Source organism: Drosophila guanche, unplaced genomic scaffold (genome assembly GCF_900245975.1).
Source record: "Drosophila guanche unplaced genomic scaffold, DGUA_6, whole genome shotgun sequence".
Classification (NCBI taxonomy): domain Eukaryota; kingdom Metazoa; phylum Arthropoda; class Insecta; order Diptera; family Drosophilidae; genus Drosophila; species Drosophila guanche.
This window is the reverse complement of record NW_022995749.1, coordinates 1,575,425-1,597,236: the sequence shown is the minus strand read 5'-3', so window position 1 is coordinate 1,597,236 and position 21,812 is coordinate 1,575,425. Positions and strand designations below refer to the sequence as shown.

The 21,812-nt window shown below is 49.2% G+C and overlaps 4 protein-coding genes across 7 annotated transcripts; 2 read left to right on the top strand and 2 right to left on the bottom strand.

Moving 5' to 3' along the window:
• Positions 1-103: 103 nt before the first annotated feature.
• Positions 104-14,662, top strand: LOC117585454 (probable ubiquitin carboxyl-terminal hydrolase FAF). Of its 4 annotated transcripts, none has more exons than XM_034274938.1 (19): positions 104-487; positions 1,533-2,408; positions 3,155-3,303; positions 3,367-4,580; positions 4,649-6,550; positions 6,621-7,992; positions 8,060-8,480; positions 8,537-8,852; positions 8,948-9,101; positions 9,160-9,310; positions 9,365-9,673; positions 9,738-9,849; positions 9,917-10,026; positions 10,087-10,438; positions 10,495-10,766; positions 10,838-11,429; positions 11,506-11,982; positions 12,378-12,679; positions 13,356-13,484. In XM_034274938.1, the coding sequence occupies exons 2-18, from the start codon at positions 2,011-2,013 to the stop codon at positions 12,666-12,668; spliced, it is 8,592 nt and encodes a 2,863-aa protein (XP_034130829.1). In that variant the 5' UTR covers positions 104-487; positions 1,533-2,010; the 3' UTR covers positions 12,669-12,679; positions 13,356-13,484. The 4 variants fall into 4 exon arrangements, with proteins under 4 accessions (XP_034130829.1, XP_034130830.1, XP_034130828.1 ...); XM_034274939.1 differs by having other exon boundaries at positions 6,618-7,992; positions 11,512-11,982; XM_034274937.1 differs by having other exon boundaries at positions 6,618-7,992.
• A 653-nt stretch (positions 14,663-15,315) lies between these two features.
• LOC117585455 (methylcrotonoyl-CoA carboxylase subunit alpha, mitochondrial) lies at positions 15,316-18,156 on the bottom strand. Its single transcript, XM_034274942.1, has 7 exons — positions 18,000-18,156; positions 17,108-17,882; positions 16,542-17,048; positions 16,178-16,469; positions 15,929-16,116; positions 15,698-15,869; positions 15,316-15,634 (listed from the first exon to the last, which is right to left on the bottom strand). Exons 1-7 carry the CDS (start codon positions 18,038-18,040, stop codon positions 15,501-15,503), a joined length of 2,109 nt encoding a protein of 702 aa, XP_034130833.1. The 5' UTR covers positions 18,041-18,156; the 3' UTR covers positions 15,316-15,500.
• A 246-nt stretch (positions 18,157-18,402) lies between these two features.
• Positions 18,403-20,072, top strand: LOC117585459 (tether containing UBX domain for GLUT4). The gene is made up of 2 exons (XM_034274949.1): positions 18,403-18,504; positions 18,563-20,072. The coding sequence occupies exon 2, from the start codon at positions 18,567-18,569 to the stop codon at positions 19,986-19,988; it is 1,422 nt and encodes a 473-aa protein (XP_034130840.1). The 5' UTR covers positions 18,403-18,504; positions 18,563-18,566; the 3' UTR covers positions 19,989-20,072.
• Positions 20,018-21,788, bottom strand: LOC117585458 (prolyl 4-hydroxylase subunit alpha-2-like). The gene is made up of 5 exons (XM_034274948.1): positions 21,590-21,788; positions 21,376-21,533; positions 20,425-21,326; positions 20,206-20,371; positions 20,018-20,151 (listed from the first exon to the last, which is right to left on the bottom strand). The coding sequence occupies exons 1-5, from the start codon at positions 21,784-21,786 to the stop codon at positions 20,066-20,068; spliced, it is 1,509 nt and encodes a 502-aa protein (XP_034130839.1). The 5' UTR covers positions 21,787-21,788; the 3' UTR covers positions 20,018-20,065.
• Positions 21,789-21,812: the final 24 nt, after the last annotated feature.

Here is a 21,812-nt window from a genome sequence, read left to right as displayed (position 1 = left end):
ATATACCTAAATTTGCCCACATTGACCTGCTCTAAATACCACAATCGTTCTACGCATTGCTGAGACGCGGTTGCCAACACTGCAGAAAAGCACTTATTGAACTAGCTCAGTTCACACTAGTTCAGACCTGAACTGCACAACTCTAGCAAAGAAAATAAATAAAATACACTAATTTAACGAAATATTGCACTTGCAATGCAATTAAACTAGTTGTGGGAGGAGCAGAGCCCATCAACTAACGCTAAACACATCCAGAGCACTGGCAAGTACTCTCGAATAAAACGACACCAAAGCAGACGCCATTTTGTCTATTGGCCGGCTGATTTGTGAGCTTAGGGGGCCAGAAAAAAATTCGCAAAAGTAGTTTCTAAACATTTCGAGTGTGCAACTATAAAATTCTAAGACCCAAATTGAAGTGTTAGATATATACACCCAAATTGTGCAAGAGTGGTAACAATTGGGACGCAAAGTGAATAGGAAAAAATGGGTGAGTTGTGTGACTGTGCGCTCGCTCGATTCGCAAATAAATATGTGTGGCCTGTGTATGTGTATATATTTTGTGAATGTGGAAAACGGAAAAACGTCTAAAAAACAATGGAAAGTGATCTCCGACAGTGTGTCCTGGACTCCAAAAGTGAAATAATGATATACTAATTGGGATTACATGCATGTTGGTGCGGCGTCTCCGCCCCAGCAAAGTTCTCCCACCAGCCGCCCCCACCATCGTTGGTCCGATGGGCAGTAGAACATATTAATTTTATTTTGTATCTTTGCACAGTTGTCGCTTAGAGTCGAGAACCAAAAAATGGTGCGGCTGAGGGGCTTTAAAACTTGCGAAATCTTTGTGCGTAGTTATTTTCACCACCCCCCACCCACCGACCGACATTCCGAATAAGGATGTGAATGTAGCCGGGTGAGCGTAGTGTGTTGGTAGGGAGGCGGTTTGTGCTGGGAGGGAATAGGACAGCGACGTGATGTAATTTTCGGGAGAAAAATGTTCTTTGTTTGCCTAAAAACACACAAAAAAACAATAAATAAATAAGAACCAGAGAGGGAGAGATAGTGAGGAAGAGAGCAGCGTAAAACAAAAACAACATTAAATTAAATTCACTCACACACCCGTACACATTTCCGCAGCGGCTGATTCGGTGGTGCATGTGTGTGTGTGTGAGTGAGTGAGCGGTGAGCGACCGACACCGACCCGACGAAGCGAGAGAGAGGGAGAGCAATATTTGTGTGCTTTTGGAGCATTATTTGGCGCTTGCTGCTCGCTCCACGCTCCCGTCTATTAAATAATATTGATTTTTCATATTCCAACCCAAAAGGCTCTCGTGCCAAGTCGCTATACCCATACATACACACTGCACTCATGCACACTTATACACAGTCATGTGAACATATACACATACACGCTGGTGCGTGCGCGAGTGTTGCTTGTATGTGTGTGTGTGCGTGTTCGTGTGTGCTTTTTCGGTCTCCCTTGTGCGCCTGTATTTATTTGCTTCTTTCTTCTTTTTTGTACTTCGTTGCAGTTTATAGATTTTTGCAATTTGTGACCGCTGCTGTGAAGGAATATGTAAACTAAACGCAACGCGCCGCGAAAAGCAGTGCAAACACACACAAACACGAGCGCGCACGGGACTATTGCTCTGATTGGAGCAGGACAATAAGAAAAAAAGACGAGCCCATCAGCCCGCAGCTCGCGGCACGCAGCCGGGACCGATCCCGGGAGCCGCCCCCCGAATTGTCTCGACCAGCAGTGCCTCAAATAGCTAACCAGACAACAGGCAACACAGAAACGGAAACGGAAACTAAACCCAGGACTGCCATAGCCAACCAACAGCCAAATAGCCGCCCAGTGCAGACTGCAGTAGGATTACAATCACCACTAGGACTAGAGTTCCCAGTTCCCCACCCCTTGCTCAGCCCCGTTCTACGTCTACGCCCCACCCACGACGACGACAACGAAGTCGCTGCTAAGGCAGCCACAGCGCAACAAGAACAACCACAATGACGTTCGATACGCGCAGGCAAACCACTGGACAGCCGACCAGCAGCAGCAACACCACCACCACCAGCACTGGCACCACAACTACAACAGCAACCACCACTACGAGTCCAGCTCAGAGTACCATGACGGGAATTGGGACAACTGGAGGAGCTGGTACGGGAACGGGAACTGTCACTGGATCAGGCACTGTCCCAGTCACGACATCGAGCGTGCCGAGCAGTGCGGGAAGCAGCGCCGGAGGTGGAAGCTCTGCCGGAGGTGGCATGGACACCACCAGCAGCAGCAGCAGCGGCGGAGGCAACAATCAGGAGCAAACGCCAGCCAGCACAAGTGCAGACGCTGACAATGTAGTCGGATCGTCGTCGGTCAGCAGTGTGGAAAGCATTGTCACAATGGTGTAAGTGGGCGTGTCCGGAGGAGCTTTGCATGATTGCTCCCAATTAGCGGAAAAAGGAAGGAACGAAAGAGTAGAGGTTTAGTGCGTAGTTTATTGCACTTAATTAGAGCAGAAGTAGAAGCAAAAGTAGCAGTAAAAGTTTGTTTTTCGCGTATTCCATTCACCCCTTCCCTTCGCCTGGCCTAACTTAAGGCCTCGTTCTCTGTTTACTTTTGCGCAGCATTCCCATCCCCATCCCCGTGTGCATTCGCTATTTGTCTAGGGTTGGGCTCACTTCACAAATTGCGAATAATAATTTCATTAAAATAAGCTCTCTCGCGAGTCAATTAATGGATAAATGCTAATAAACGGAATGTAATACTGCACACACACCTGTCTGCTTGTCCGTTGTCCGATTTGAGCAAACAGCTTCTAAAGGCAAACAAATATTTCTGCTCGTGCCAGCACTCGTGTCGGTGTGTGCGCGAATACATACATAAAATGGTATCACGAATCATAAACAAAGGGCCGAGCAAAGAACCACAATAATTACGTTTGTGCAAAAGAAAAGCCTCTCTTTAATTTTCTATTACGAGATAGTCAGAAAACTATTTATACACTTTTTTGCCCAATCGTTCGTTTCTTTTGAGAGAGCGAGAGAGAGAGCGAGAGATATTCAATCTTATCAGCTGTTTTTTTGTTGTTGATAAAATTAAAGCCACGAGCGTCACACATAATTTGTTGTTTGGGTGGTTTCTCGTCTCCAGGCCACCAGAGAAGCTGATATCATCGTTTCCCATAACCAAACTGCGTTCGCTGACCCAAAAGATATCGAATCCGCGATGGGTGGTGCCCGTACTGCCCGAGCAGGAACTGGAGGTGCTCCTGAATGCAGCCATTGAGCTGACCTTGGCCGGTAAGTCACACACCCGCGCGAGGAGGATTTAATCAATAATTTAATTGCCGATTTTCGATGCAGGTGTGGATCATGACTGCGAGCCGTGTGTGGAGTTCTATCGGAATGGGCTGAGCACTTCGTTTGCCAAGATCCTAACCGATGAGGCTGTCAACTCGTGGAAGTACAATATCCATCATTGCATCCTGGTGTCCTGCGGCAAGCTCTTGCATCTCATTGCCATACACATGCAGCGTGACAATCCCTACCTGCTCGATCTGCTGGCCATTGTGTTCGATCCGGAGAATAAGTTCAATGCATTCAATGCGGCCCGCCAGCCGGAATGTTTTGCGACGCCCGACTGCATCTGGGGACAGCTGGACAGCAACAAGATGTACGCGAGGCCACCGCCAGAGCCGAAGAGCGCACGCGGTTGGCTCGTGGATCTCATAAATCGCTTCGGCCAGCTGGGTGGCTTTGACAATCTGCTCGAGCGATTCAACAAGGGCCTGGAGCTGCTGAAGCGTAACCAAAACAAGGTGCAGACCATCAAGAGTGGAAGCGAGGGCGGCGGCGAGGATGGCGGGCAGGACAATCGCTTAACTCTGGCATTGATACACAGCCTTCTGCGGCCATTTGGCCAGTGCCACGAGCTCCTGACACCCGCCACCATTGCTAAGTACTTTATGCCAACTTGGAATGTGGTCCTCGATCTGCTGGACAGCTTCACCGATGAAGAGCTGAAGCGCGAGGTGAAGCCCGAGGGGCGCAACGACTATATCAATGGGATTGTAAAGTCCGCACGTTTCCTGGCCAGTCGCCTGTCCGGCCAGGAGGAGCTGATACGCGACCTGGAGATGTTCCGCCTGAAGATGATTCTGCGCCTGCTGCAGGTGTCCAGTTTCAATGGCAAAATGAATGCTCTGAACGAGATCAATAAGGTTCTCTCCTCGGTGGCCTATTACTCACATCGCTCTCAACCACTACCGCACTCCCTGCCCGAGGACGAGATGGACTGGCTGACGGCGGAGCGCATGGCCCAGTGGATCAAGGCATCCGATGTCCTGGGCATTGTACTCAAAGACTCGCTGCATCAGCCGCAGTACGTGGAAAAGCTAGAGAAAATCATACGCTTCCTGATCAAAGAGCAGGCCCTAACGCTGGACGATCTCGATGCCGTGTGGCGTGCCCAGGCGGGCAAGCATGAGGCCATCGTTAAGAATGTGCACGATCTGTTGGCTAAGCTGGCCTGGGATTTCACGCCCGAGCAGTTGGATCATCTCTTCGAGGCGTTTCAGGTGAGTCTCAAGCGAAACAAATACCCCATTGGGTTTTTTTAAAATGTTTTTCTTGTCGTTGCATGCAGGCCAGTATGACGACGGCCAACAAGCGGCAGCGAGAGCGTCTACTGGAGCTTATCCGTCGCTTGGCCGAGGACGATAAGAACGGTGTTATGGCCCAGAAGGTGCTGAAGCTGTTCTGGACGCTGGCCCACAGCCAGGAGGTGCCGCCAGAGGTGCTCGACCAGGCCTTGGGAGCGCATGTCAAGATCCTCGACTATAGCTGCTCTCAGGAGCGCGATGCTCAAAAAACGATTTGGCTGGACAAGTGTGTAGGCGAGCTTAAGGCTGGCGATTCGTGGGTGCTGCCCGCTCTCAGGCTGATCCGTGACATCTGCTGCCTGTACGACACGACGCCCTGTCATGCGCCGCGCACGCAGACGTCCACCAATCGGCAGCAGGTGATCGAGCGGCTGCAGAACGACTACTCGCTGGTTATTCTGGTCACCAACAGCCTCACCGCGTACATGGAGAAGGTGCGCCAGCTGGTGGCCGAGACGCCTGGCCTGGAGCCCGCTGCGATACTGATTGACAATCGGTTTCCCCATCAGGCGCAAATCTCCGAGCGCCTCGAGTTCCTGAAGTTCCTGCTGAAGGACGGGCAGCTGTGGCTGTGCGCCGATCAGGCGAAACAAATCTGGCACTGTCTGGCGGTGAGCGCGGTGTTTCCGTCGGATCGCGAGGAGTGTTTCCGCTGGTTCGGCAAATTGATGGGCGAAGAGCCGGATCTAGATCCGGGCATCAATAAGGACTTCTTCGAGAACAATATTCTGCAGCTGGATCCTCATCTGCTCACCGAGAGCGGCATCAAGTGCTTCGAGCGGTTCTTCAAGGCCGTCAACTCGAAGGAGGACAAGCTGAAGGCCATCCATCGGGGCTATATACTGGACAACGAGGATCTCATTGGCAAGGACTATCTGTGGCGCGTGATAACCACAGGCGGCGAGGAAATTGCCAGCAAAGCCATTGATCTCCTGAAGGAAGTGTCCACCGCGCTGGGTCCCCGTTTGTTGGAGAACATTTCCGAGTTCCATGAGATGTTCATCGGCGAGTGCTGCTCCCGACTGCGCACTCACTACGGGAACATTGTGATTCTGGGCAACACGCAGCTGCAGGAGGCTGAGGAGAACGATCACAACAACCAGACGGACAATTCGAACGACTCGAAGGACTCAAAGATGCGGTTCATCGAGGCCGAGAAGATGTGCCGAATCATCAAGGTGCTTCAGGAGTATATCAAGGAGTGCGATCGCTCGTTCAGTGGCGACCGCATCCATCTGCCACTCAGCCGTGTGACGCGTGGCAAGAACACCAGTCTGTACATCAGGTTCCAGTATACCGGGCGACCCATCGATGACCAGGAGATTGTGACCCACAGCAACGAGACAGTGGCGGCCTTCAAGCGGAATCTACTGAAGCGCATCAAGGGCACATCCACCACCAATTACAAAGTGGATCTTTTCTACACCAACGGGGAGATGATCGAGGTTTCCGACGAGATCAATCCGCTCTACCAGTACACAATACGCGACAAGATGATCCTCACCGCCAAACTTACGCAAGTGGGCACTGGCCTCCTCGCCAGCAGCCCGGACTCCTCCAGCGACTCGAGCACCGGCTCCCCCCCAAGGCCTTGCCCCGACATGCAGCGCGTAGAGTCAGAGAGCACCCTTCCGGGCGTGATTATCTCGCAGAACTATCAGTACACGGAGTTCTTTCTGAAGCTATACCAGCTGGGTAGCGAACTGGAGCACGGTCGCCTGCGGGACAGTGCCAAGGTGTTGCTGCATCTGCTACCCTGCGACAGGCAGACCATGCGGCAGCTACAACTGATGTGTCGAGTGCCCAAGTGTGTGCCAGAGAAGGCGCCAGTCCCCAAGGATGGGGATGCGGCAGATGATGAGAAGGCAGGCGAGACTGATGGTGTGGTAAGTGCTCAAAGATTGATCTTTACTTCTATTGTTCAACTATATTTTCAATTCCCACACTTTCCAGCAGGAGAGCTGCACGCCGGAACAAATGTTTCTGCATCCGACGCCCGCCCAGGTGCTATACAATCTCAGTGTGCTGCATGGCTTGCTGATACCCGCCCTGGAGCCGCTGGGAGAGTCGGCGCTGCAGATTCAATCCGCCTGGATGCACTCGGGATGCGCCCACTTCGTGCTGGAGCTGCTGACTAAGAATAACTTTCTGCCCAACGCCGATATGCACACGAAGCGAGCGTCCTTCCAGTGTGTACTGCGGCTGGCCAAACTGTTCCTCTACATTGTCGGGAGCGTGTTGTCTCGCGTGGGCGATGAGCCGATGATCTGCGACTATGATAATGGTGCCCGCTCGCAGGTGGACATACTCAAGCAGAACTTTTCGACCACCCCGAACAGTTCGCAGGGCACGCTGCGAGCCATTTCGGCCAAGCTGGCGGTAATGCTGGCCCGGGAGATGCTCTCCGCCAGCCAGGAGGGCGAACGGTGCCGGGCGCTCTTCAGCTCCACGCTGCAGTGGTCCTGTCCGGACATCTCCACCATCAAGGCGGTGGTGCAACTGGCCTGGGCCTCCTCCTGCGGCAATTTGCAGGCTCTGGGCAGCAATAGTAACGGCTGTGACTTTGAGGATGAGGTCATTGTGCCGGACAGCCAGGACTTTAGCATGTGCAAGGAAGCCCTCGAGGTGCTCACCATCTCGTTCATTCTTAATCCAAGCGCCAATGAGGCTCTCAGCGGCGATGCCAATTGGGCGAAATTCATCACCTCCATTGTGCTCAAGAATCCCCTGCGACACGTGAGACAGGTGGCCTCCGAGCAGCTGTTTCTCGCCTCCACATACTGCGCCGGCGACCGACGTCCGTTCATCTACATGGTGAATCTGCTGGTGAGAGCTCTGAAGACGCTGGTGCCCCAGTACGAGGCCACTTGCGCCGAGTTCTTTTCGGTTCTGTGTCGCACTTTGTCCTACGGTTGCATCTACAACTGGCCCCTGCAGATTGGCGAGGATCTGCTGGGGGACGAGATCAAGTGGCTGCAGAAGATACGAGAGAATGTAAAGGCCACGGGGGACACGCAGGTGCACGAGGAGCTGCTCGAGGGACATCTGTGTTTGGCCAAGGAGCTGATGTTCTTCCTGGTGCCCGATTCGAAGGCCCAGCTCAACGAACTGATACACGAGCTGATCGATGACTTTCTGTTTACCGCATCGCGTGAATATCTGCATTTACGACGACACGGCACCCTCAGGCAGGACACCGTACCACCGCCTGTCTGCCGTAGTCCACACACAATAGCCGCCGCATGCGATCTCCTCATAGCCTTGTGCCAGCTCTGTGTTCCTAATATGAAGCTACTCACCAATACACTCATTGATTTCGTCTGCACGGGTGAGTACATCGATCCCATTTCTCTCATGGCTGACCATTTACCATTTTTGTTTGTTTGTTATGGCAGACACCGATCCGCTGAGGGAATGGGACTATTTGCCACCGGTGGGCGCCAGGCCCAGCAAAGGTTTCTGTGGTCTGAAAAACGCTGGAGCCACCTGCTACATGAACTCGGTGCTGCAGCAGCTGTATATGGTGCCGGCCGTGCGTGTGGGTATACTGAAGGCCCATGGAGCGGCCACCAACGATGGCGAGGATTTCAGCGGTGATTCCGAGATGACAAGCGCCAGTCTGGGTGCGGCCCTTTTTTCGGGACCCTCAGCGGCGATTGTCTCGTTTTCTGCCGCACTCGCCGGTGATGATGAGTCGACGTCCATGCGCAAGAATTACCATGTGGTAATCCTGAAGCATGTCCAGGCCATATTCGCCCATCTCGGTCACAGCGCACTGCAGTTCTATGTGCCACGCGGTCTCTGGACGCATTTCAAGTAAGAATAAGAAAGTATGTTACAGGAATACAAACTGAATCTCTTTCGTTTTGTAGGTTGCAAGGCGAGCCAGTGAATCTGCGCGAACAGCAGGATGCGGTGGAGTTCTTTATGTCACTGTTCGAAAGCCTCGACGAGGGACTAAAGGCATTGGGACAGCCGCAGCTGATGAATGCCACGCTGGGTGGATCGTTCAGCGATCAAAAGATATGTCAAGAGTGCCCGCATCGCTACTCCAAAGAGGAACCATTTAGTGTATTTAGTGTCGATATTAGGAATCATAGCTCATTAACCGAATCTCTGGAGCAGTACGTCAAGGGGGAGCTGCTCGAGGGAGCCGATGCATACCATTGTGATAAATGTGATAAAAAAGTAAACAAAACCGATGAGTCCAGTGCGCTATACTTGTGTTCTGTCACACTTACTAATTATTGTTCTCCTTTCTCTCTCTGTATTTGTGTGTATAGGTAGTTACCGTTAAGCGGCTATGTGTGAAGAAGCTGCCACCCGTGTTAGCCATACAATTGAAGCGCTTCGAATACGACTACGAGCGCGTCTGTGCGATTAAGTTTAATGATTATTTTGAATTTCCTCGTATCCTGGATATGGAGCCCTACACAGGTGAGTGCATCTTCATTGCAGGAGAATACGACTCTAATCTATTTCTCTCTTCGTTTAGTTTCTGGCCTAGCTAAGCTCGAGGGCGAAGTGGTGGAGGTGGGTGATAATTGTCAAACAAATGTTGAAACAACAAAATACGAACTGACGGGCATTGTGGTGCACAGCGGCCAGGCATCCGGCGGTCATTACTTCAGCTACATACTCTCCAAGTGAGTGACCATCCTTGTCAGTTCTGCATGCTTTCTACTTCTCTTATTTTATAGAAACCCAGCGAATGGCAAATGCCAATGGTACAAGTTTGACGATGGCGAGGTAACCGAGTGCAAAATGCACGAGGATGAGGAAATGAAGGCTCAATGCTTTGGCGGCGACTACATGGGCGAGATCTATGACAACAATCTAAAGCGTATGCAGTATAGACGTCAGAAGCGCTGGTGGAATGCCTACATGCTGTTCTACACTCGCTGCGATCAGACACCGGTGCCGTTTGAGCCAAGCGTCGAGCAATTATCGCTCACTGAAAGCCGAAATATGGTACTGCCACTGCCCAAGCCCATCGAGAGGAGCGTAAGGTTAGTTTTTGAACTCAATATATGTACATACTTATGCTAATCCTTTATCTAATCATTTTTTCAGACACCAAAACATACGGTTTCTGCATTCACGTAGCATTTTCTCCGTGGAGTTTTTCAATTTTATCAAAAAGCTTGTCAGCTGTAGTATACCCTCGGCGAGGAGCGATAAGATTGTGAGTATTGTAAACATTCCAAATCGATGCCATTTTCCCTGAACTAACTCTGTTCCTTCCTCTCTAGACACCCGCTGCTGAGGAGCTGTCCCTTTTAGGCGTCCAATTGGCATCACAGTTTCTGTTCCACACTGGTTTCCGCACGAAGAAGTCTCTACGCGGCCCAGTCATTGAATGGTAAGTAAACTAAGGATTTGTGGTTTGCCCTTTAAATGCATAATTTTGTGTGTTTTACAGGTACGATACGCTTTCACATCACATACGTTCCTCGGCGCTGGTGCGCAAATGGTTTGCCAATCATGCCCTGCTGTCGCCACCGTCGCGTCTCGGGGAATACATACTTATGGCCCCATCGCCGGAGGTGCGCGCCGTGTTTGTCAAGTTGGTTGTGTTCTTCTGTCATTTCGCCATTAACGATGAACCACTAATTGGCTACGAGGGCAGCAATCTGTGCGAACAAGTGCTCATCAGTGTGCTGCGGCTGCTCAAGTCCGAGGCGGCCGACTATGGCAAGCACTTGCCCCACTATTTCAGTTTGTTCAGCATGTACGTGGGCCTGGGTACGCGCGAGAAGCAGCAGCTACTGAAGGTAAGCAGGAATCTCATACTATACAGATTATCAATCTTAAATGGTTTCGTTTGCAGCTTAATGTGCCTCTGCAGTTCATGCTGGTGGCATTGGACGATGGGCCTGGTCCGTCCATCAAGTACCAGCATCCGGAGTTCAGCAAGCTCCATCAAGTGGTGTCGCATCTGGTGCGCTGCAGTGATGTGAGCGACAAATGCCAGAGCTCCAATCAGTCGGGAAGTCCTCAGGCCACTCCCCTGCCCAATCCCTTCAAGGACTCAAGTGTGGCCCACGAAGAGCTAACACCGCTGTCCAGCGAGTGCATGGACCTTCTATTCAACAGAACTGGGTGAGCTCTAAGATCTATGACAGCACGAACCCATAATTGCAATCGCCTTGTTCGACCCTTTGATATTTCAGGTACATCAAGAAGGTCATTGAGGACACAAACGTTGGCGAAGAGGGCCTAAAGCTGCTCCAGTACTGCAGTTGGGAGAATCCACACTTCTCGCGGGCCGTCCTCACCGAACTGTTGTGGCAGTGTGGATTCGCGTACTGCCACGATATGCGCCACCACACGGATCTGTTGCTGAACATCCTGCTTATCGATGACTCGTGGCAGCACCATCGCATCCACAATGCCCTGAATGGTGTGGCCGAAGAGCGAGAGGGTCTGATAGACACGATACATCGGGCCAAGACGCACTACCAGAAGCGCGCGTATCAAATCATCAAATGCCTGACGCAGCTCTTCCACAAGTCACCGATTGCCCTGCAGATGCTGAACACAAATCCGACCATCACGCGCCACTGGAGCGTCGCAGTGGAGTGGCTGCAGGACGAGCTTGAGCGGCAGCGGGGCATCGGGTGCCAGTACAACTCGTATTCGTGGTCGCCGCCAGCACAGAGCAACGACAACACCAATGGATACATGCTAGAGCGATCGCAGTCGGCGAAGAACACCTGGAACATGGCCTACGAGCTCTGCCCGGAGGAGGTTAGCGAGAAGACGGTGATTATTACTCCACCAGCAAATTGGTTGCCGCTATAAATTTGATATTTTTGCTAACGAGTTCGCTATTTGACAGGATCAGGATGAGAATAACGAATCCGACTTGGACTCTAATCTGGAGGAGAACAAGCAGGAGGCGGGTCAGCAGCAGCAGCAGCCCACTGTGCAGACAGAGGCCGGTACGTCCGGCACTGAGCCGACGCCAGAGAACAAGCCGAATGCCATAATCAACAGTGACCCATCTACGTGGCCGACTCGCATCGAGAGCAATCCCATTCCGCGTCTGTCGCGCCAGCTCTTTGGGGCCTACACATCGACGGGCGGCAGCAGTCCCTTCGGAACGGTGGCCCCCACTGCCATCAATGCTGCCGCTACCACCAGCACTGGAGGAACCACCGGCGGCGGCACCACTGTAGGCGGCACAACGACTGGCAGCGGGGCTAACAGCGAGACTGAGAGCAGTGCCCAGGAGACGACCACAGTGGAGAACACAGCGAACATAAACGGGTTGACCAACAGCCTTGATCACATGGAGATATCATCTGTGAAGAAGGTACGAGTAGCTGGCGTGGAGGATGGCCAGAGGTAGCCAAGTAGTGTGTCCCACCTGCCCCATTCCAATGGATTGGTCTCCTTCCGGGCAGCAGCCCCACCATAAACACCATAAACAGAAACACCAAAACATAAACAGGACACAAAGGATACACTCTACCCCAGCAGCAGCTCCTCCTGTATCTCTCTGACTATCTCCCCTCCTTTCTCTTTTTCTCTCTCTCTCTCTCTATCTCTACCTCTGTTTCTCTATGTTTTTCCACTCACACATGGTAACTGTCTTCTAATTCTTCTCTATATATTCTTGCCACCCATTTGCGGTGTTTTGTTGTTTGATTTGTGGTTGTTAACTTTCGCCCCTTCAACAATAAAAAAATCCGTATCCGGTAACTGTAGGGCTTGCGCAATCGCACCACAGCCACGAAGGGGGGAAAGCTGCCTCCGGTGATTTTCCCACATCATCATCATCATCAGCAGGTGACGAGCGCGGAGCTGCCACAACAACAGCAACAACAGAAACTGAAACTACAGTCACATCAGCCACATCAACAACAACCACAACTCCAACTACAGCTACAACCCAAACAACAACAACAACTATTGCAACAACAACAACAACTACAACAGCAGCAACAACAACAACTACGTGGTGATATTAGCAAGAATTCCTCCAGCCGCTTAATTTAATTTGCCGCCAAGTTAGTTTAGAATCGTTCGTTAGTTTGTGTTTAATCGAAAACCCCCACTCGAATCGACCCACAACCCACACACATTTTATGTTTAAAGTTCTGCTGCGGATCGTGTCCCGTGCCCCCCACCATGTGCTTTCCTTTTATGTTCTGCAACTGCAAGCTTCCTCAACTCACCTCCGACAAATACACACCCACACAACACCACCACAAAACACACAGATATTACACTCAAATAGGTTCACTAAATAGATGATATCAAAGATTATAGACCACACAGGGATGCCGAATGCATGATGCATGAAAGACGCACAAATTCAGAACCAGACTTCAGCAACTTACATATAAAAAAATAAGTACATAAATCTCGAAATAGTTAAGCAATTAATTCAAAATTCAGCTCTGGCTACAGCGGGTTATACGTTAGATTAGGAGATGGATCTCGTTCCATGTGTTCTATAATTTTTGATGCTAAACTAATGCTGTATGCGTAATACAATTACTTGTTTCGCTAACAAACTTTAGACTCTAAAGTTTAGAGTGAAGTAAAGTGCAATCATATTTGCTTACTTGGCACGCGGGCAGACACGCTGATGACATGTAGCACCCTGTAGAAAGTAGTGAATGACACATCCTCTGGTTAATCATCATTGCTAATAGTTTTATTCCTCATTGATTTCTACAGAAATATCGCAGGAAAGAAAGGAGAAGAAAGCCAGAGGAAAATAATTACGAGACGGCAGAGGAGTCGTCGGCGCCTGAGACAACAGCAGTGCCAGTACCCCCAACTACAGAGGTCACAAAACCCAAGGCTGAAGCGGACACGGCAGCCACAACCAACATCAGCAGCAGCACGCCCACAATAGCGATAACAGCTCCCACGAGCAGCGGTCAGCAGTCAGATGCTGGAACGGCGATAGAGAAAAACTATATTTGAAAAACCGAGATTTAAAAACGATAGGAAATGAAAGAATTGAAACCCAAGAAAACCGAAGAGTTCTTTACAATAAAACACATGTAATCGCAGTTATAACAAGAGAGTAGAAAGGAGATCATTAACTTAGGAGGAAGGAGCATCCGTAGCGTTAAGTGAACCAAAAACAGCCTGACAATTCAAACGGTGCGGGTGGGTTATATTAGTGCGGAGCTCCCGCCGTTGAAAACGAGACTTAAGTGGGGTTAACATACTATATACGATTACACCATACACACACACAAACACACAATTATAGAGCGAAATGCGTATATGTTAACAGAACAAAACAGATAAAGGGCTGCAGAAGCAGTGCATATATTACTCGTTCTCGTGTGAGCGATCTAAGAGTCCAGACACGCAGCGCGGCAGGAAGGTGTTTACTAGTTATCGAACTTTATAATTACCTTTCACCACAAGAGCTACACAACAGATATAGAGAGATACTACGGAGATACTGCATAAATGATACACACAGACACACATCTTGAACACACACAAAAACACACGCGACACATACATAAAGCAAAGAAAGAAATAAACAAACAAACAAACAAAACACCCCACAACACACTCATAAATACTAAGATGCGTTAAGTTGCACGTTTACAGTACCATATAATTGTATTTATATAGTATATGAAATGATGTATTACGTATTGAAGCCGAGGCAACCCCTAACCTTAATACTAATCGAAAACAAAACAAAAGAAAATAAAAATCAAAAACCATATAATAATGAATACATATATAATAATAATAACAATTAAATTACAATACAATCTAGGGGAAAACAAAAAAAACAAAATAAAACACCACGAAATCTGCTGATTGTAAGAAGAATTAGGGCAAGAAACCAAATTGCATCCATCGTACTCTATCATACTCTCACTCTCGCCTGAAAACTGAAACTGAACGCTGAAACTCTGTTTCCATAATCATTTTTCAATCGCGAACTCAAGTAAAATGGGATGCTACTCGTAATATAAATCAAAAATTAAATAAAAAACAAAACAAAAAATCAGTATAAACTCAAGAGCAAAATGGACTAAAAAACGAAAGCGAAACGAGCGTAAAGAAACAAAACAAAAAGAAAACAACTTGATTCTGTTTATACTAAGTATAATATATATATATTTTTAATTGATTAGTGTTTTGTATTAAGTTAAGTGAAATTTGTTAAACATTTATTAAATTATTATGTTTTAAGTTGCAAAAAATAAAAGCGAAATGTAAGCAGACTCACATCGCATTTTCTCAGTTCTCGTCATCGTGTAATTTGTTTATCGTAATCGTATTCATATTCGTTTACCCAACCCAACATAAGTCGCAAAATGATGTACGGAACTCAATTTTAAATTATGTATTCATAAACAAACAAAAAGTATGCTAAAAGCACATTTAAGAAATGTGTGTGTGTTCGAGAAAACTGAATAAAAATAAAACCTTATACATCCAAAACCATTCAACTTCAGCAAACAACAAAATTGACAAAACAAATAAAACAATTTTTTAAAATAATCCCAAAATCTTGGTTCATTACCTAAAACAGAATTGGGGCCATCACTTCCACATTAATGCTCGGAGATGAAGTATCCCAGTGAAAAGTACAAAACAACTTACATGTCGTTTGCATGACCATGGAGGTAAGCCCTGCTGATCTAATCAATTATTTACGATTGGTAGTTCATTATTTAATTAAAATATTTAAAATGCCATTGGACAGAAAATTCAACAAGAGTCCATTAAATGAACTATGGCTTAACACTAATAAATGCACACAATAGAACACAGAAGATATAAACAATATGTAGATAAATGCAACGGAATCTCTGGTACGTTAGTGGAGGAATACGACTACTTGGCGGCAACTTCTTCATCCACGAAGGTAATCACAGCCGCTCCTTTGGCCACATTGTCGCCTTCGGCGCCGCCAATTGATTTGATGGTTGCATCCTTTGGAGCCTTCAAGATGTGCTCCATTTTCATGGCTAACAGAAACAAAGCATTAATTAGACAACATGTAAAGAATTTATGACAGATTGGACACGCACCTATAAGCACAGCCAGGCTGTCGCCTTTCTTGACCTGATCGCCTGGTTTAACCAGCACCTTCTCCAGAACTCCGGGCATAGGCGCCACCACTCTAGAGCCACCGGCGCCTAACTGATCAACCTGAGCACTTAAAAACTTTGGCTGCACCAGCTCAAAGTCGAGCTTTCCACTCTATAAATACAAATAAAAATTTAATGAGACTTTCTGTGGTTGTGTTTTGTGCAGCCTACCTCCAGAAACAGGCTCAAACTGGGACCATCAATGTTCGCATTATAAGTGGAGATGTTGCTGTCGATATTGGCACGGATCTTTAGACGCCCCACATCCTGCACTCTCTCAGCCTTGATCTCCTGCCAGGTGCCATTGTCCACGCGTATCTGCAGCTCCTCTCCATTATACTTGACATCAACCCAGAAGACTGTAGATGAGGAATTCAGAATATTATCTTGCTGGAGAATTCTCCCACACATTTTCCCTACCTTTGTCATTGGCTTTTAGATTATAGTTTCGGATCAAGGCATAGTTGAGACGGGCATTCGGTGTGGCCGCAAATGGATCCTGGCTGCCGCTGCTATTGCTGGTGGATGCCTGCAGCTCATTGAACACCAAAGCAACCGCTGCTTGGCTCACGTGCTGCTGGCTGATGGAAATTGCTGGGAAGAGCGTGTCAAAATGCTCATCGATGAAGCCCGTGTGGACGTTGGCCAGCTGGAACTCGGGATGTGAGGCCAGATCGATCAGGAAGTTGATGTTCGTATCCAGACCAGAGATCTTGAGGATGTGTAAATGCAATTTAACAATCAATCAATGGGTAGAGTATTCTCCTATATTAGTTCCACATACATGGTACTCTCCCAGTCGGGCAATCAGCGAATTCAGAGCCTGCGAGCGGTTTTCGCCCCAGACGACCAGCTTGGCAATCATGGGATCATAGTGCACGGACACCTCATCGCCTTCTCGGACACCTGTTTCGACACGCACCTCGGCACTGGGCTGTGGCGTGGACAGGTAGCGTAGTGGTCCGGCACCTGGCAGAAAACCACCGCGTGGATTCTCAGCATAGATGCGGGCCTCGAAAGCGTGTCCGGTGCGTGTGATCTGCGACTGCTTCAGTGGCAAGGGCTCGCCGGCGGCAATGCGAATCTGCCACTCGACGAGGTCTGTTCCTGTGATCATCTCGGAAATGGGATGTTCCACCTGCAGACGGGTGTTCATCTCCATAAAGTGGAAGGAAAGGTCTTCCTTGTCCAGAATAAATTCAACAGTTCCGGCACCTACGTATCCTACAGCTTTGGCAGCACGCACAGCAGCCTCGCCCAGCTCGCGTCGCAGTTCCTCTGATAGGCCGGGCTGAAAGACATTAACGGAATCAATTTTTGATCATAGTGAATACTTCTCGGCTGACTTACCGCTGGCGCCTCTTCGATGATCTTCTGATGGCGTCGCTGCACAGAGCAGTCCCGCTCCCAGAGGTACACAGCATCGCCGTACTGATCGGCAAACACCTGAACCTCCACATGGCGGGGAGAGCGGACGTAGCGCTCAAGAAGCACAGAACTGTCGCCAAATGACTTTTGTGACTCGTTGCGCGCCGAGTTAAGGGCCGTCAGAAAGTCCTCTGGCTTCTCGGCAATTCTCATGCCCTTGCCGCCACCGCCGCGCACCGCCTTGATCATTAGCGGGAAGCCAATAATTTTGGCCTCTGCCTGCAGACACTCATCGGATTGATCCTCGCCGTGGTAGCCATTGATGATGGGCACTCCGGCGGCGGCCATTATCGCTTTGCTGGTGCTCTTGATGCCCATGTCACGAATGGCTGAGCTTGGGGGACCCATGAAGATGACTCCCTCGCGCTGGCATTGCTCTGCGAACTCCACCGATTCCGAGAGGAAACCGTAGCCAGGATGAATCGCCTGAGCGCCGGATCGCTTCGCAATCTCTAGGATGTGCTCACCGCGCAGGTACGATGCGGACGACGCTGCCTCACCCACGCGATACGCCTCATCCGCCAGTTGGGTGTGCAAACTCTTCTCATCTGGATCGGAAAACACAGCCACGGTGCGAACTCCCAGCTTTCGAGCAGTGCGGATCACACGGCAGGCTATCTCGCCCCGATTGGATATCAGAATCTTGTTGATTGGTCGTACTTTTGGGGCGACGAAGGCGGCCTCTGTGGCAAAGCACCTTCAAGAACAACAACAAATATCAATCAGATCAATGTTTATGTAATCAGAACGGGTGCTGGGCATTCCATCTGTTGACTCTACAGAGTCTGTAGGCACGGAGAGTCTTAGAGTATACCTTGCATTTGCGCCAACGCTGCGCAAAAGTCTCGAATACATTGTTTCTGTACTTAAATGCAATAGATCTGTTTAAATTCTTTAAATTAAATGCGACTCCACGACCGCGATCTTGTTATCACTTTAGAGATGTGTACGTGTCACGAGTTTAATTTTCCTCAACATAGTGGTCGGTGGCCGTGTTCCACTAATCTTCAAATGAGACCAGACACAAAAAAAAAAGTGGAAAAACATGCAGTGTGTTAGAAACATATATATCTTGAAGAGATAAGGTAACTGGTATAACCAAAAGTAACACAAATTTATTGCTGTGCCTCTCGTGCCAGCTGCGTCTTTCGTGTTTTGGCTGACCTCACGTGCGCATCTCTACTACAAAATAGTCACGTCACGCATTCCAGGGCAACCCAAACAACAATCGATAACAATCTCATCGGAAACCAGTGTCACATCCCCGCCCCGGCCGGCATTATATTGCATTTTTAAGGATTTAGTTTAAAAAACGTCAAGTAAAACAATAGTTTCACATAAAATTTATAACATTAACACAAATACGAATTGTTGTAGGCTTATGGAGAAGCGCGTCACAATCCTGCTGCCCAACGGCAGGCGCCAGAATGTGATCGTCACGGCGAACATGACGCTGCTAGAGATCCTAGAGACGGCCTGCACGAAACACGGCTACGACAGCGAGGAACACTGCCTGAAGTTCCACAACAAGGACGTGTGCCTCACGCAGCAGTTCCGTTTCAGCGGCTTGCCCAACAATTGCGTGCTGGAAATGGAGCCAACGAAGAAGCGTCGCATCGTCAGCAACGTTGTGGTCTGCATTCAACTCAGCGACGGATCCCGTGAGCAGGGCGAGTTCGCCCCCAACGACACTCTCTGGCAGGTGGTCCAGAAGCTGTGTGGAAGCCAAGTGTCGACTTTCGCGAGTCCCATCATCATCTATATGCGTAGCGAGGTGATTGGACAGCAAAATATGGAGCAGACGACGCTAAAGTCCTTGGGCATACTGGACGGACGCGCCATGATGCGGTTGATTGACAAGAAGCCAGAGGACCTGAAGACCCAGGCCAATGTGTACAAACCTCCGGAGGTACAGGCCAAGCCGAAGGGCGACGACGAGCAGCCCAGCACCTCGCGCTCGGCAGCTAGTGGGGCAGGTGGTGGCGGATTTGCCCTGACCAGCAACTTGATCAAGTCTCTAAAGCGGACGGCTCCAGAGGTAAATGCAGATGCAGAGAATGATGAGGAAATGCCCAGCGAAAAGGACGAACAGCCAGAGGCTCCAAAATATGATTGGGGAAGCGGCTCCGGTTACTCGCTACATAACGCTGCCGCAACACCAATGCAGATGGATAATGATGCTGATGATAGTCCAGGAAGCGCTCCGCCAGTGGTAAACGTGATTGGACCTCGCCAGGCAGTGCTCTTCTCCCTGGATGCCACCCAGAAGCAATCCGATGAGCTGCCCGACTCGTTTTTTGACTTGACAGTGAACGACCTCAAGATGGTGCTGCGCGACCTGAAGCGCACCTCCGCCGGCGACGACGACGCTCCTCTCCTGACAGCCAAGCTACGCGAGCTGGAGCGCCAGAAGACAATGTTGGCTAAATTGAATCAATACAAGGACTGTGTGCTGCGCATTCAGTTCCCTGATCGCTTCGTGCTCCAGGGCATGTTCAAGCCCCACGAAACGCTGGCCAAGGTGGAGGACTTTGTGCGAGAGTTCCTGGTCCATCCCAGCGAGGAGTTTAATCTCTTTACTATACCACCGAAGAAAGTGCTGCCGACAGACGAGACGCTGCTGGAGCTCAATTGTGTACCGAATGCTGTTTTGCACTTTGCCTTCCTTAAGGACGACCTTAATACGGAGAACCATCGCTTTGTGCTGGAGAAATTTATGGATCAACTGACTTCCGAGGAAGGGGCGCACTATGCCGTGCAGAAGTACCGCTGCACACGGGCCACGGTCAGCGCTAGTTCATAGTCCAAGTAACGTTAACAACCGATACAAAATGCTTTAAGCAAACATTCTGCGTGATATTAAATGAATCCGCTTTATTTCTATCTAGATTTTAGCTTGGATATTTTGTTCCGTATGCAGGGAGTGAGGAACAACTGCCGCATTTCGTTTATCCATTTGGTAAGCACTGAAAGAGGAGAGACAGTCAAATAAGTTGCAGTCTTTCATTGTTATGTCCTACCGTATTTGGAGCCAACTATCACTGGGCATCCCGCATGAATTGCTTTGGCATTAATTTCGCCTGCGTTGTCCAAGTTGTACCATAAGACAGCAGATCCCTTCGTGGGCGTGACAGACACATTGATGTAGGGAAATATTGTGGCACCACCAGAGTCCACTTCACCCACCTATAAAAGAGATATTTTGTTAGTCCAGAGGTCAGCACTCAACAAGGACTCACATAAAGGAGAACAGTGGCTATGCGGTCGCCAATGAGAATTCGGTTCGGTTCACTGTAGTTGTGGCTATCGTAGTGCAGGTCATAGTGCCCGCCCATGCCATAGTTGATGAGCGTTAAAGCATCGCTTTCAATCAAACTCAACCCGGTCATGTCCGTCAGCCGCCTGTGGATACTCTTGACCACTGCTTCATTGTAATTCTCATGGAAATGCTGTTCCTTTGAGGTTCGAAAATCGGAGTACTGATAATGACCCACCAGAGATGCCTTCAGCTGTTTGGCATTCAGCAGCCAATCCATTTCACTCTCGTAGACAACATTGTGAAAGAGCACCATGTACGGATCGTGGCTCAGCTCCTCCATCTTCATTGGGGCAATTCGCGCAAAGGCTGTCGTGGAGCTGTTGTAGCGACAGTGCAGATGGGCTGGAGCTCTGAAGACAGAACTGCAGCCCCGCTTATACATCATTTGGCTGTCATAGTGTTTTTTAATATCCTTGGAGAAACTATTATCTTCGCCTTCAGTGTTCAGGTGTGCCATGCCGGCAGTTTCCTGCTGAGTTTTCATGAGCAGCATGCCTAAAGAGTTGTGAATGCTTTTCCGGCTTAGGCCAAAGACGACATACTCTAGCCTATCCTCGTCGTACCTTTCTAATGAGGCATTGAACCAAGCCTCGGCACGTCTATCATTCCGTTCGTTTTTACAATAATTTCCCAATAACAGGCAGTCCAGGGGGGACAAGGCTGCGACGGGATGCGTGTCTCCAGGGACTAGAGTGCCTGCGGCTAAGTATTTCGGCTGCAGTTCGTAGATATCCACTACGCTATCGATGCCACGACTGGCCTCTTCCAAGTCCAAGGCACTGGGTAGAAGCATTCGCAGACGATGTGCATACTCAATGTGTCCTAAAAAGAGTATTTTTTTCATTTGTAGATGCTGCTGTTCTTTTCATACCTCTTTCATTTTGTTGCGCCTCTGATGTGTAGATCACTAATTGCTCCCAATCTCGATGTAGACGATGTATAAGCCGAAAGCTGTTTAGGGGATTGGCCAGGTAAGCCTCGTAGTCCGTTTTCATGTGGCTCTCCTCCGCTCTCATGCTGCTCAAAGCTCTGTAAAGAGTTGCAGTTTCAATTCGGATTTACACCACAACATTTTCTTCACTGACTGGTTAACTAGCTGGTGCTTAGTCTTCAGCTTGGTAACGTAGCTCCTTATGTTCCGCACTAGTTCATCCTCTACCCTCAGCAGCTTTTTCAGTGCCACTGAAGAGCAGGCGTATGACTTTTCGTGAACCCTATTTGCCATTGCATTTCCACAGATCAAACAAAATGCGAACAGGGTTATGGATTGTAAAGTACACATTACACGAACGTAATCCAGCCTAGAGT

What these genes read in the sequence shown, in the direction of transcription:
- LOC117585459 (XM_034274949.1), top strand. Translation starts at nt 18,567, where the DNA reads ATGGAGAAGCGCGTCACAATCCTGCTGCCCAACGGCAGGCGCCAGAAT.
- LOC117585454 (XM_034274937.1), top strand. Translation starts at nt 2,011, where the DNA reads ATGACGTTCGATACGCGCAGGCAAACCACTGGACAGCCGACCAGCAGC. An exon ending in CCCATCGAGAGGAGCGTAAG is followed by an intron (nt 9,674 to 9,737) that starts GTTAGTTTTTGA and finishes TCATTTTTTCAG; the next exon opens with ACACCAAAACATACGGTTTC. An exon ending in AGATATCATCTGTGAAGAAG is followed by an intron (nt 11,983 to 12,377) that starts GTACGAGTAGCT and finishes CGGTAACTGTAG; the next exon opens with GGCTTGCGCAATCGCACCAC.
- LOC117585455 (XM_034274942.1), bottom strand. Translation starts at nt 18,040, where the DNA reads ATGTATTCGAGACTTTTGCGCAGCGTTGGCGCAAATGCAAG. An exon ending in TCATCGAAGAGGCGCCAGCG is followed by an intron (nt 17,049 to 17,107) that starts GTAAGTCAGCCG and finishes AATGTCTTTCAG; the next exon opens with CCCGGCCTATCAGAGGAACT. An exon ending in CCCGACTGGGAGAGTACCAT is followed by an intron (nt 16,470 to 16,541) that starts GTATGTGGAACT and finishes CACATCCTCAAG; the next exon opens with ATCTCTGGTCTGGATACGAA.
- LOC117585458 (XM_034274948.1), bottom strand. Translation starts at nt 21,786, where the DNA reads ATGTGTACTTTACAATCCATAACCCTGTTCGCATTTTGTTTGATCTGT. An exon ending in GGCGCAACAAAATGAAAGAG is followed by an intron (nt 21,327 to 21,375) that starts GTATGAAAAGAA and finishes TACTCTTTTTAG; the next exon opens with GACACATTGAGTATGCACAT. An exon ending in TAGCCACTGTTCTCCTTTAT is followed by an intron (nt 20,372 to 20,424) that starts GTGAGTCCTTGT and finishes TCTCTTTTATAG; the next exon opens with GTGGGTGAAGTGGACTCTGG.